Consider the following 12,376-nt stretch of genomic DNA (forward strand, 5'->3'; position numbering starts at 1 on the left):
AAGGAAGGAAGGAAGGAAGGAAGGAAGGAAGGAAGGAAGGAGGAAGGGAGGAACTACACACAAGCCCTGGGGGATCTAATCCTAGGACTTCTTGACTCAGGCCCAGAACTCCCTGGGCTTCCCCTGTCCTCTCAAAGCTCTCCAGCCTGGACTCCTGCAAGCTTTAGGCCTCCATCTGCTTTGCCCGATCTTTCCTCTCACAGGAATGGTAACAGTTAATCCAGGTCTCCCACGCACCCACCCCTGTACCCCCAGGGCATCTGTCCTTCGGGTCCCACAGGCCTGAGCTGCAAAGCAGTGGCTCTGCTCCACGTCACCCAGGCTCTGCCTGTTTTCTGTGGACGCTGTGGCTGCATGCATCATCCATATTCACAGGCTCCCCCACCCAGCAGTATACAGGGTCCAGACCATGCTCAGCCCTCCCTGATGTGAGTCTGTGCATACAGCACAGTCTCCAACCTCAGACCTTTTATTTTTTAAGGCTCATTTATGTATATGAGTACACTGTAGCTGTCTCCAGACTCACCGGAAGAGGTCATCAGATCCCATTACAGATGGTTGTGAGCCACCATGTGGTTGTTGGGAATTAAACTCAGGACCTCTGGAAGAGCAGTCAGTGCTCTTAACTGCTGAGCCTTCTCTCCAGCCCTCAACCTCACTCTTTTATCTCCCCCACCCCCGAGACAGGGTTTCTCTGTGTAGCCCTGGCTGTCCTGGAACTCACTCTATAGACCAGGCTGGCCTTAAACTTAGAAATCCGCCTGCCTCTGCCGCCCGAGTGCTGGGATTAAAGGCATGCGCCACCACTGCCGGGCTGGTCACACAGCTTTTAAGGGGCAAAATGAGGCACCTAGCATTGGGTTTCTGCCATCAAGAGTGAGGTTGGACGCTGGGCAGTGGTGGTGCACACCTTTAATCCCAGCACTTGGGAGGCAGAGGCAGGCAGATTTCTGAGTTCAAGGCCAGCTTGGTCTACAGAGTGAGTTCCAGGACACAGGACAGCCAGGGCTACACAGAGAAACCCCGTCTCAAAAAAACAAACAAACAACAACAAAAGCTATGTGACCTCAGGCAGGTCTCAAGTCTGTTCTGAGCTTCCAGATCCAGCGCCATGTAACTAAGGATGAGACCCACTTCCCAGGACTCCTGTGAGAATGACTTTTCATTATGGAAATGTTTAAGCTACGAAAATAACCTCAAAAGTTTTCATAGACTCAAGTTATGTGGAGGTCCAGCTTCTATTTCTGCTGACTGTTCAGAACTGTTCCCTCTACTCCATGATGGGTCAGCGTCGGTGCTGCTGACATAGTTAGGAAACCTTCAGTCCCATTTGTGCAGAGCCGGGTTCATGGGCACCTGACTGGCAGGGAATGGCTGCTCCTGCCCTCAGTGCTGGGGTGTGAGTCTGATGGCTCCTTCCTCCACTGGCAGGTGCGGGAGCTGACTGATGCTGAGTTTCCACACTCCTTCCTGGTGTCGGGAAAGCAGCGCACGCTGGAGCTGCAGGCCCGGTAGGTACTGGGACTGGGGGACACCAGCAGATACCAACCGGCTGGTACGGTCCTCAGCACTGGGTTTTCTTTCCTTCTGAGCAGGTCCCGAGATGAAATGGTTTCCTGGATTCAGGTATGGATACTCCAGGGGAGTCTGAGCTGAGAGAGACAGAGAGAGAGAGAGAGAGAGAGAGAGAGAGAGAGAGAGAGAGAGAGAACTCTAATACCTAGGTGTGCCTGGTTGCTTTGTCTTTCTGTAGAGTTTGAAGCCAGCCCTGACTTCAAATCCTGCTATGCCCACTGGAGCTACTCTCTCTCTCTCTCTCTTTCTTTCTTTCTTTCTTAGATTTATTTATTTATTTATTTATTTATTTATTTAATGTATGTGAGTACACTGTTGCTATCTTCAGACACACCAGAAGAGGGCATCAGATCCCATTACAGATGGTTGTGAGCCACCATGTGGTTGCTGGGAATTGAACTCAGGTCCTCTGGAAGAGCAGTCAGTGCTCTTAACCGCTGAGCCATCTCTGCAGCCTGCATCTCTTTTTCTTTAAGACTTGGTTTTGGCACTCATAACCTGGAGCTTGACTGCTTTCCCTTCATGTCGAGCCTGGGGCCTACTCCAGGCCACACTTAGTCAAATGTATTGGGTGTGGGTAAGAAGCCTTGGGCACCGCCCCTCACCGCCCCAACTTCCACCTCCATGCAGGCCTGCCAGGCAGCCATTGACCAGGTTGAGAAGCGGAGTGAGACCTTCAAGGCTGCTGTCCAGGGACCTCAGGGGGACACGCAGGAGCCCAAGGTAATAGGACCCAATTACCTTCTGCACCCAAGACTGAGTTTCAGGAACAAAGAGTGTCTGACATTACCTGAAGGACCTAAGTAAGCCCTTCCACCCAACAGAACCCTGGTCACCCAGGGCCAGAGTTTCCTAGCTAGCGGTATGTGGCTTGTGTTGGATCAGAAGTTCAAGGTTACCCTCTAATATTTAGTGAGTTCAAAGCAAACTATGGCCACATGAGACCCTAACTCAAAAAGAACCTTCAAAAGTAGACATAAAAAAATTAGCCTTTAGCTAGGCATGGCATCAGGCCTATAATCCCAACTCTGTGAGTTGGAGGTCAGCCTGGTCTACATAGTGAGTTCTAGGCCAGCCTGGTCTACATGGTGAGCTCCAGGTCAGCCTTAGCTACTTAGTGAGACTGTTCAAAAACAAACAAAGCAAAAATTCCTGCCGTTGGAGCCTTGAGAAGAGCTGCGTGCAGACCATGGAGGATCCCCGAGTAGCCAGGCTTGACCAGTGGATCTGAATGGACCAGAGAGGCAGGGAGAGTTGAAGATGGGCTTTCAGATCTCAGCTCTGAACTTGGCTTTCTGGGTGATGCTCCCGAGTTGTGTGACACCGCCCACCCCCAGCCTGTTTCCTTACCTCTACCATAAGAATATTAGCCAGTAAACGACCTCAAGTGGAGGCTGGAGGGCCTCCAAGGGGTACAGGATGCCTTGAAGCGCTCACTCAGCCAGCTGCTCCCCTCCCTCAGCCACAGGTAGAGGAGCTGGGTCTCCGAGCACCTCAGTGGGTCCGGGACAAGATGGTGACCATGTGCATGCGCTGCCAGGAGCCTTTCAATGCCCTGACTCGTCGCCGCCACCACTGCCGGGCTTGTGGCTATGTGAGTACAGATACAGACATGCAGAGACTGGGGGACCCAGGGCCTGCCTCTACTCAGGACCTTCCTGCCTCCACCATCAGGCTCAAGCTGCATCCCCATCCTGGCCAGCTCTCTGGCCTGGGTGTGTCCACTGTCCTTGCACTTCCCACCTGTGAAGCAGTGTGAAGCTTCCTGCTTCTGGGATGGGGAGGTGGGTCTGGGGAAGGGAATGGGCCTGCTGAAGCCTTGTTCAGTGATCTGCCCGTTCACCTGCCCAGAACTGAGAGGGTCTCTATCCCCGGGTGGGCATCCACCTGCAGTCTGCCAGTCCCACTACCTGGTATGCACCTGGCATTAGCAGTGGCTAATCCTTTCTCTCTTCTCCTTTTATGTGTTGCAAACTCCAGGTTCTTGGGCAGGCTTCTGTTTCCCCACCTGAGTCCTTAAGTATAATCTTGTGAGATGGGAGCAGAAGGGCCATGAGTTTATTGCCAGCTTGAGCTACATAGCAGGATCCTAGTATTCAAAGTCTTTTAAGTACAATAATAAGCCATCTAGATGGCTCAGGGATGATAGCATTTGACGCCAAACCTGATGACCTCAGTTTAGTCCCTCAGTGGAAGGAAAAACTGATTCCTGTAAGGTTATCCCAACTTCCATACCTACACCATAATACATGTGTGTGTGTGTGTGTGTGTGTGTGTGTGCATACACACCCACACTCTTGTACATGCTCTCAAACACTAAATGCTTTAAAAAAAAAAAAAACCAGCTCCAACCAAATGTACTGGTGCATACATAATCTCAGCACATGGAAGGAGGAAGTAGGATCAGAAGTTCCAAGTCAGCCTGAGCTACATAGTGAGTTCTGGGTCAGCCTGGGCTACATAATGAGTTTTGGGTCAGCCTGTGCTACACAGTGAGTTCAGGGTCAACCTGTGCTACATAGTGAGTTCCGGGTCAGCCTGGGCTACATAATGAGTTCTGGGTCAGCCTGGGCTACATAGTATGTTCCAAGTCAGCCTGGAACACAGTTACATAAAACCCTGCCTCAGAAAAACAAATAAGGTTGATGAAAAGAAAAAAAAAGTATTTAGTCATTATATGAAACAAATTTCTCAGTAAAGACAGGAGAGATGGTTCCATACTTTTTTTTGTTTGTTTCTGTTTGTTTGTTTGTTTTTCGAGACAGGGTTTCTCTATATAGCCCTGGCTGTCCTGGAACTCACTTTGTAGACCAGGCTGGCCTCGACCTAGAAATCCGCCTGTCTCTGCCTCCTGAGTGCTGGGATTAAAGGCGTGCGCCACCACGCCCTGCCTGAGATGTCTCCATACTTAAGAGCACTTGGTGCTCTTGGGAAAGACTCCAGCTCCAGTGACACCCCCTTCTGGCCTCCACAGTCACCCATACGCACGTGGTGTACACTCACACAGAAGACATAAATAGGAAATGAGAAGTGTTTACATTTCTCAATAAAAGCTTAATACACTCCCAAGGCACACACGCATGCACGCACGCACGCGGGCCTGGGTGTCCTCAGCCTGACTCCTGGGTGTCTCAGGCCCGTGCATGTCCTCTTTGGGGAGCTAGTGAATCACCCTTTCGTTTCGTGCTCAGCTGCCAGTTTCTGCTTCTCTTTCTGCCTCAGGCACCCTGTGAAGGCGGGGTACACGGTGACTCCCCGAGAGTGGCCACACCCAGCATGCCCAGGGCACCCCGGTCTTCCTCAGAGGCACACTCCTGGTACCCAGTTTCTCCCCACCCATCCTTACCTAGTATCGCACCTTTAGTGGGGAGCTGGGTGTTGGATTCCCCAGGGTACCTCGGGCGGGTCTTCCTGCCCCTCTCTCCTATAGCAGGTGACAAGCTTTGTATGTATGTATGCATGTGTGTATGTATGTATGTATGCATTTATTTATTTTTGAGACAGGGCCTTACGTAGGCCAGGTGACCTTGGAACCTCCCAGTGCTCTCCCCTCCCCCCCACTCTCCCCACTTTGTGCATAGTAGGTAAACAGTCTACCCTCTGAGCTCCGTCCCCGGCTGTAAACCCTAGGACCTTAAGGGCTCTGTTTGGGAGTCCCGGGGCTGCCAGTTAGCTGTGTAGCCTGACCAGCCACTTTCTCCTCTGAGTCACCCTGCCCTTGCTGCTTTAGAGTGGGGAACAGAGTCCTGCCCTTCCTGGGGCCAGTGGGGTTCTGTTAGCTAGAGCTTGTTCTGCCTAGCCCTCCAGGACCCAGCCCCGTGTAAGAGGCTCGTGGAGGGAAGGAAATTGAGTAGGTGGGGCAGGGCAGGGGGGCTGGGTCTTGAACCCTGGTCTTCTGCTAGGGCTCCTGTGGCCAGCCAAGCTTTCTTAACCCTGCTGCCCCCATTCTCAGGTAGTGTGTGCCAAGTGCTCTGACTACCGTGCGGAGCTGAAGTATGACAGCAACAGGCCAAACCGAGTCTGCCTGACCTGCTACACATTTCTCACTGGAAACTTACTCCCGGAAGGCAAGGAGGACAAGAGACGGGGCATCTTGGAGGTGAGGGCTGGAAGCACCCAGCCCACAATTCCCTTTGCGTAAGACTCTGTCCCAGGTTCTGAGAAACAAGCTGCCACGACTACCCTCCCCTCAATGTTTGGTTTGGTTTTGTTTTGTTCAAGACAGGGTTTCTCTGTGTAGCCCTGGCTGTCCTGGAACTCACTCTGTAGACCAGGCTGGCCTCGAACTCAGAAATCCACCTGCCTCTGCCTCCCAAGTGCTGGGATTAAAGGCGTGCGCCACCACTGCCCGGCATCCCCTCAACTTTCTACCCATAGACAGCCCCTCTCCTCCAATCCAAACACACCAGGCCTGACAACAGCCAGGAGCTATGGACTGCAGGCTATTATCACTCCATCTCCCGGACTCCTCTGTGTCCCCATCCAATAACAGCATGGCCTGTCTGTTCCGGTTCACGCTCTTAGGGCCCACCCCACAGTTCTGCAAGGCAAAGACTGGAATGTGCCCACTGATCTTGTGGGATAGACTGGGGTACCCAGGCTCCATTCTAGCGGGAAGGGGCCTCGGAAAACCAGTCCAGAGGGGACCTCCTTGGTCTCCTCTGTGATCTGGTGTACCAGTGTCAAGCCCTCTTAGAACCACTCCCCATTCTATGAGCACGAGCTACGGCTACCAGCTGTGGTCCTCTTTGGGTTACACTGTCTCCCCCTTGAAGGCTAAAGCGTCTCCCACAGTCCCTTGGAAAAAAGAGGGGAAGTTGGCCTATTTCAACTGAGACTCACTCCCATGAGCAAGTTGATTTCTCATGGACGTCAGCTCCCTCTCTATCCCATGTGTCCTCTCCGACCAGCCCCACAACTGTGCAAAGACCTGTTTCTAGAGTCTCATGCCTGCCCAGCCCAGCTCTGTCCCTTGACTAGCTCAGGAGGACAGCCCTGGCTCTGGCGCCTGCCGATGTGAGCACATTCACCTCATCGCTCCTACGTGAACCAGGACCGCATGGTGGAGTGTCTCCGAGCCTCTGAGACAAATGACCTGCCGTTCCTTGTGCTATCATGCAGAGATGTAGTGACTGTGTCCGGAGTGATGGCATATGCCCATATCCCAGAATCCTGGGGTGTGGGGAAGATGATCAGGAGTTCAAGGCCATCCACTGCCATATACCAAAGTTTGGGTTAGCCTGGGCTACATGAGCCTCTGTCTCAAAAAAAAAAATGTAGTGATTGTGATGTCCCATGGCTCATGTCACCTGACTGTCCTTTCTGCTTTCAGAAAGAGGCTTCAGCAGCGCCCGACCAGAGTCTGGTATGCAGCTTCCTTCAGCTCATAGGGGACAAGTGTGGCAGGAGCCTTCCCCGGAGCTGGTGTGTGATCCCCCGGGATGACCCCCTTGTGCTGTATGTCTATGCAGCCCCCCAGGTATGCCATGTCTGTTCCAGCTAGACTCCACATCCTCACAGGGGGAGAGGAGAGTGGGCTTGGGGTATTATTTGCCCTGCACGGAAGATGGGGAAACTGAGGCCCTCTGAGGACATGGTTTTCTCAAGTTAGAGGTTACTGAGTTTCAGAGCTGGGCTCAGACTACAGGAAGACTCATTCTTTCCTCTTCTTCCTCTTCCTTCTCCTCTTCCTCTCTTCCTCCTCTTCCTCTCTCCTTCCCCCCTCCCCCTCCTCCTTTTTTCCATCTTCCAACAGGCCCCCTGCATCAGGGGGCTTCTGGCTCAAGCAGGCATAAGTGTCTGTCAGGAGCAGCAGGACTGAATTGGGGGACGAGGACCTTAACCCAGGGCTTTCTTCTCCCCCAGGACACGAAGGCTCACACCTCCGTCCCCCTGCTGGGCTATCAGGTGATTTCAGGGCCCCAGGGGGACCCTCGGGTTTTCCAGCTGCAACAGTCAGGCCAGCAGTACACCTTTAAGGCCGAGTCTGTGGAACTACAGGGCCGCTGGGTGAGAGCTATCAAACGTGCAGCCAGTGGCCGGACCCCCGAGGGACCTGACGAAGAAGATGTGTCTGACTGACTGAACCACAGCTGGCTGATCATCGAGAGTCCATGACAGCCTTCCCAGGCCTACCCCATGGTTCTGTCACTTCACCCCAAGCTGGGCTACCCCTGACCCATCTGATGTCTATACCGAGACAATTCATCCTGACTCTGCATCCAGCAGACACAAGCCCTTTCCTTCAGGAAGATACAACCAAGTGTCCCAGCTGGCTGGAGGGGCGGGTGGTGTCCCTGGATCATGAAATCTTCATTGCTAAGACAACGTTGTAGCTCAATGGGTAGCATGCCCATCTAACATAGATGAAGCCTTGGGTTCAGTCCTCAGCAGAACATAAACTGGGCATGGTAATACACGCAACTGTTGGGTAGGTAGAGGAAGGAGAACCAAAAGGCTGAGGTCACCCTGGCTATATAGTGAGTTACAGTCCAGCCTGGGCTACATGAGAACCTGAGCGAACAAAAAAAGTCAAAATAAAATATGACAAGTGCCAGTAACCGGGACCATTGGCACCCTAGTGAGGGTCTGAGCCTGGGTGTAAGTCACCTAGGAAACTTTGGAAAGGTTGAGGGAAAAAACAGACACCAACTAACTTTGAAATTAAACAATGTCTGGGTCTATTAGCAAGGCTTTTTATTTGATTGGTCTGAGAAGCAGAAAGCAAGAGAACTTCAAATGGGACACAGGAAGGGTGCAGAGGAACCCTGAAAGTAAGAAAATACATGCAGGAATGCTACAGGGGAACCCATGCTTTGTGCTGACTTAGAAAACTAATTTAGAGCCAGCAATGGTGGCACACACCTTTAATCCCAGCACTTGGGAAGCAGAGGCTGGCAGATTTCTGAGTTCGAGGCCAGCCTGGTCTACAGAGTGAGTTCCAGGACAGCCAGGGCTATACAGAGAAACCCTGTCTCAGAAAAACAAACCAAACCAAAATAAACAAACAAAACAAAACAAACAAAAAAACGAATTTAGGGGCTGGAGAGAGCTCAGGAGTGAGGGGCATTTGCTTCTGCAGAGGACCCAGATTCAGATCCCATAGCCCAGGACAGGCAGCACACAACTTCAAGCTGCCTGTAACTACAGCTGCAGGAGATCAAGAACACCCTTCTGACCTCCAAGGGTGTGTGCACGTACACACACACACGTGCACACACACACACGCACGCACACACGTGCACATACACACACACGCACGCACACACACGCATGCATGACACACACACAAGCACGCACACACGCAGGCACACACACGCAGGCACATGCATGCATGGCACACACGCATGCACGGCGCACACACACACACACACACACACACACAAACACATGCATGCACAGCACACATACACACGCACGCACACACTCGGGCACATGTGCGCACGCACACAATCTTTGCATTGGAGAGATGGCTTTTGCAGGCACCTGGGTTCAGCTCCCAGCTAGGGAGGGGAGCTTGATACAAGGGATCATGGCCATACGTCAGAGCCTGTACAAAGCTTCCCTCCCCCTGACTTCCCCTCTGGGACATTACTCTTCTGCCAAAAGTTCTGAGCCTGCTACCGGCACTCGGGGCTCTGAGGTCCTTCTGCCTCCATTTGTTCTTTTCTTTTTGATGTAATCTGAGTGCCCTGTGTTGCCAACACGGCATCTTTCCATCCGGAGCCACACCCTCAGCTCCAAATCAGCCTGTCGACCCCAGTGTGAGTATGCACAGATACAGATGACAAGAGAGAAGAAGAGAGAAGCCGGGAAGGTGGGATGAGTCAGGACACTCAATGACTGACTGTTTCCGAGTCACACACAGCCAACACTAGGGGGCAGCATCTCCCAGGAGTTAGTGTCCAGCCCACCATAGAGTAACTGCCCCGCCCCCAACCCCCTACAGTTTGTTCCCACTAGGACAGGGCATCTCTACTCTGGATTGGGTTACCTCAGACTGGTCCTCCACCCCTAAGGCTGGAGACGAGGGTGTCTGCTGAATGAATCTGAGCATAGCCTGACAGGCAGGCGTGTGAGCTTCCTGTCAGCTCTTACTTTTAATTAATTAATGTATGTATGTATGTATGTATGTATGTATATGAGTGCACTGTTGCTGTCTTCTGACACACCAGAAGAGAGCGTCAGACCCCATTACAGATGGTTGTGAGCCACCATGTGGTTGCCGGGAATTGAACCCAGGACCTCTGGAAGCATCTCTCCAGCCTCCTACTTTTATTTTTTAATTAAGGTTTTATTTCTTTGTGTGTGTGTGTGTCTATGTGCACCACGTGCGTGCATGTGTGGAGGAGACCAGAAGAGGCCCTGGATCCCCTGGGATTCTGGGTCTCATGTGCCCAGGCCTGATCCTCTTGTTTCTCCCTGCTCCGTTTATGTAGTAGCGCTGGGTCCCAGAGATTGCACGTGGGACAACTCTCTACCGCTTGAACCAAGTCACCCCCTTCTCAGAATGAGTCCTTCTTGCCCTAGGCCAGCCTGCTTCCAGGTCAACATGGATTCCATGGAACCCCTTGCTCATTCTCTTCCACATTCGCCCACGCCGCTGCTGCTGGCTCTAAGCCATGACACTGGTTTAACCCCCGAATGTCGGGGCTAATACCACACCTGATCACACGACTCCTTCTAATTCTGAAGCTGTTGAGGCTTGAATGAGATGTGTCCCACAGGCCGGGCGTTTGAACACTTGGTCCCCAGTTGGTGTCCCTGGTGAGGTTTAGGTGTAACCTTGCTGAAGGAAATGTCAATGGAGGTGGGCTTTGAGGTTCCAAAAGCCCCTCGATATCCCCAGTTCTCTCCTCTCTCTCTCTCTCTCTCTCTCTCTCTCTCTCTCTCTCTCTCTCTCTCTCTCTCTCAGCTTAGCGTTGCTACAACTCCTTGCTCTGATAGTGTGATGGTGGAACTGTAAACCCAGGTAAATCCTTTCTTCTATAGGTGTGTTGATCGTGATATTTTAGCACAGCAATAGAAAAGTGACCAAGACGTGTGTCAGGACGCGTTCCCATCTACAGTGGTGTCAGGTTAGAAGTCTGTCTGATGGACTCCTCTCTTTGTGGGTCACCAGGCCCTTGGTGATCTAGCCCCTGGGTCACCTCTCTAAAGATAACCTTCTCTATGACCAAGGCTCCCAGATGCACCCCAGTGCCTTTGTACCTGGGGCTCCTTCAGCAGAGACTCTGGCCCATCCCCCGGTTGACTCAGGCCTCTGCCTCAATGGCCTTCCCCCAGGAGGCTCCCTGACCAGCTTCCTAGTCCCCCTTTCCCACGCTGTCTTTTTATTTGCTTTCGTAACCTCTGTAACTGTCACCTGATGTTGGTGGGATTTAGTCTGTTTTCTGTTTGTCTGTGGCTAGTATTTGTCTCTAAAAATATTAAGCTCAGATTTCTGGTAGCAGGCACTGGAGGTGGCAGAATGATTTGTATGGCTCAGCTATGATGACGACAGTGGCCTCGGGGTCACTGTTAGGATGGCGTCACAGGGTCTCCATGTCTGTCAGCTCTTCCAGCACCCACCCTTTAATTCAGCACTGGTCCCCAGAGGTTTACAGCTAGCAAAGGCTTGGAAATACAGTGTCAGGGCTGAGACGGGATGCAGGTGACAGAGTTAGCCCAATGTGCTTGGAGCCTTGAGTTAGACCCCCAGCATGCCTTAAGCTAGGCCTGGTGGCACATACCGTTAATCCCAGCATTACAAAGGTAGACGCAAGATATCAGGAGTTAAGGGTCAATCTGGCCAATATAGCCAACTGGACTCCATGAGACCCTATCAAAACAGTTAGGGGCTGGCTGAGAGACTGTTCAGTACTACAGAGCACTTGCGACCCTTTCAGAGAGCTGGGGTTCAGTTCCCAGCATGCACTTACAAGGAACCTGGAGCCCTCTTCTCATCTCCAGCACTGTGCGCATATATGATGTGCATCCACCCAGGTACTTGCAAATACACATAAATAAAAGTAGCTAAAAATATCTTTAGAAGAACGTAAGGCGGAGGGAAAAGAAAGGAAGGGGGGGAGGGAGGGAAGAAGGGAGGGCAGAGAAGAGGGAAGGAGGAAGAGAGGAAGGGAGGGTGGGAAGAAAAGAGAGAGGAGGAAGGGAGGGAGGGTGGGAGGGAGGAGGAAGGGACACAGTTATTCTTGCATGTGCTGGGCACCTGCTGGGTATTCCGGCCCACCTTGTGACAGGTGTTCTCTATGTTCTGTTGGGGTGACTAGTGGCCATGTGTTTGAGGTCACAGACTGGGGACAGAGAACAAAGCCCCCTAACTGCTCTGGACTCTGTCCTTTTGCCCTCACCTCTCACATGCTTGGCCCTCCCCTGGGGCAGCTTTTGACACTGGCCCCCGTGGGTGTAGTTACACCATGGGAATTTAGCAAACACGAATATTGGCAAATCGGTCCCTCTGTTCCCCCCCCACACACACAACCCCCATCAAACAGTCACACACCAGGCACAGGACAGGGCGAGGGGGGAAGGGCTCTCTGGAGACCCAGGAAGTCCTGGGCCTTGGCCTGAGCAGACCTGGACACCACTAACCCCTTGGGTGGCCAAGACACCTTCCCCAGGCCTCTCTCGCTCTCCTGTTCTCCATGTGTCTCTGGCTGGCCGCCAGCTGGATGCAGGCCTTGGCAGCTGGTGAATCCCTTGAAGGTTGAAGGCCAAGGTGGGATGAGGACACACTCTGCCTCTGTTCATGACCCGACGCTGGCCTCTGCCAGTCACCCCATGTCCGTTGTCACAGCCTGGC

General features: G+C 52.5%; 1 protein-coding gene across 1 annotated transcript in view; it reads left to right on the forward strand.

Moving 5' to 3' along the window:
• The window catches only part of Fgd2 (FYVE, RhoGEF and PH domain containing 2), a 19,133-nt gene extending 10,960 nt beyond the window's left edge, over positions 1-8,173 (forward strand). The window contains exons 10-16 of the mRNA XM_021221331.2: positions 1,432-1,511; positions 1,596-1,626; positions 2,206-2,298; positions 3,038-3,169; positions 5,528-5,674; positions 6,908-7,054; positions 7,441-8,173. Coding sequence (XP_021076990.1) covers positions 1,432-1,511; positions 1,596-1,626; positions 2,206-2,298; positions 3,038-3,169; positions 5,528-5,674; positions 6,908-7,054; positions 7,441-7,656 — 846 coding nt within the window. The 3' untranslated portion in view covers positions 7,657-8,173. The remainder of the gene's footprint in view (positions 1-1,431; positions 1,512-1,595; positions 1,627-2,205; positions 2,299-3,037; positions 3,170-5,527; positions 5,675-6,907; positions 7,055-7,440) is intronic.
• The last annotated feature ends 4,203 nt before the right edge of the window (positions 8,174-12,376 follow it).

The sequence above is a fragment of the Mus pahari genome, chromosome 21 (genome assembly GCF_900095145.1).
Source record: "Mus pahari chromosome 21, PAHARI_EIJ_v1.1, whole genome shotgun sequence".
Classification (NCBI taxonomy): Eukaryota; Metazoa; Chordata; class Mammalia; order Rodentia; family Muridae; genus Mus; species Mus pahari.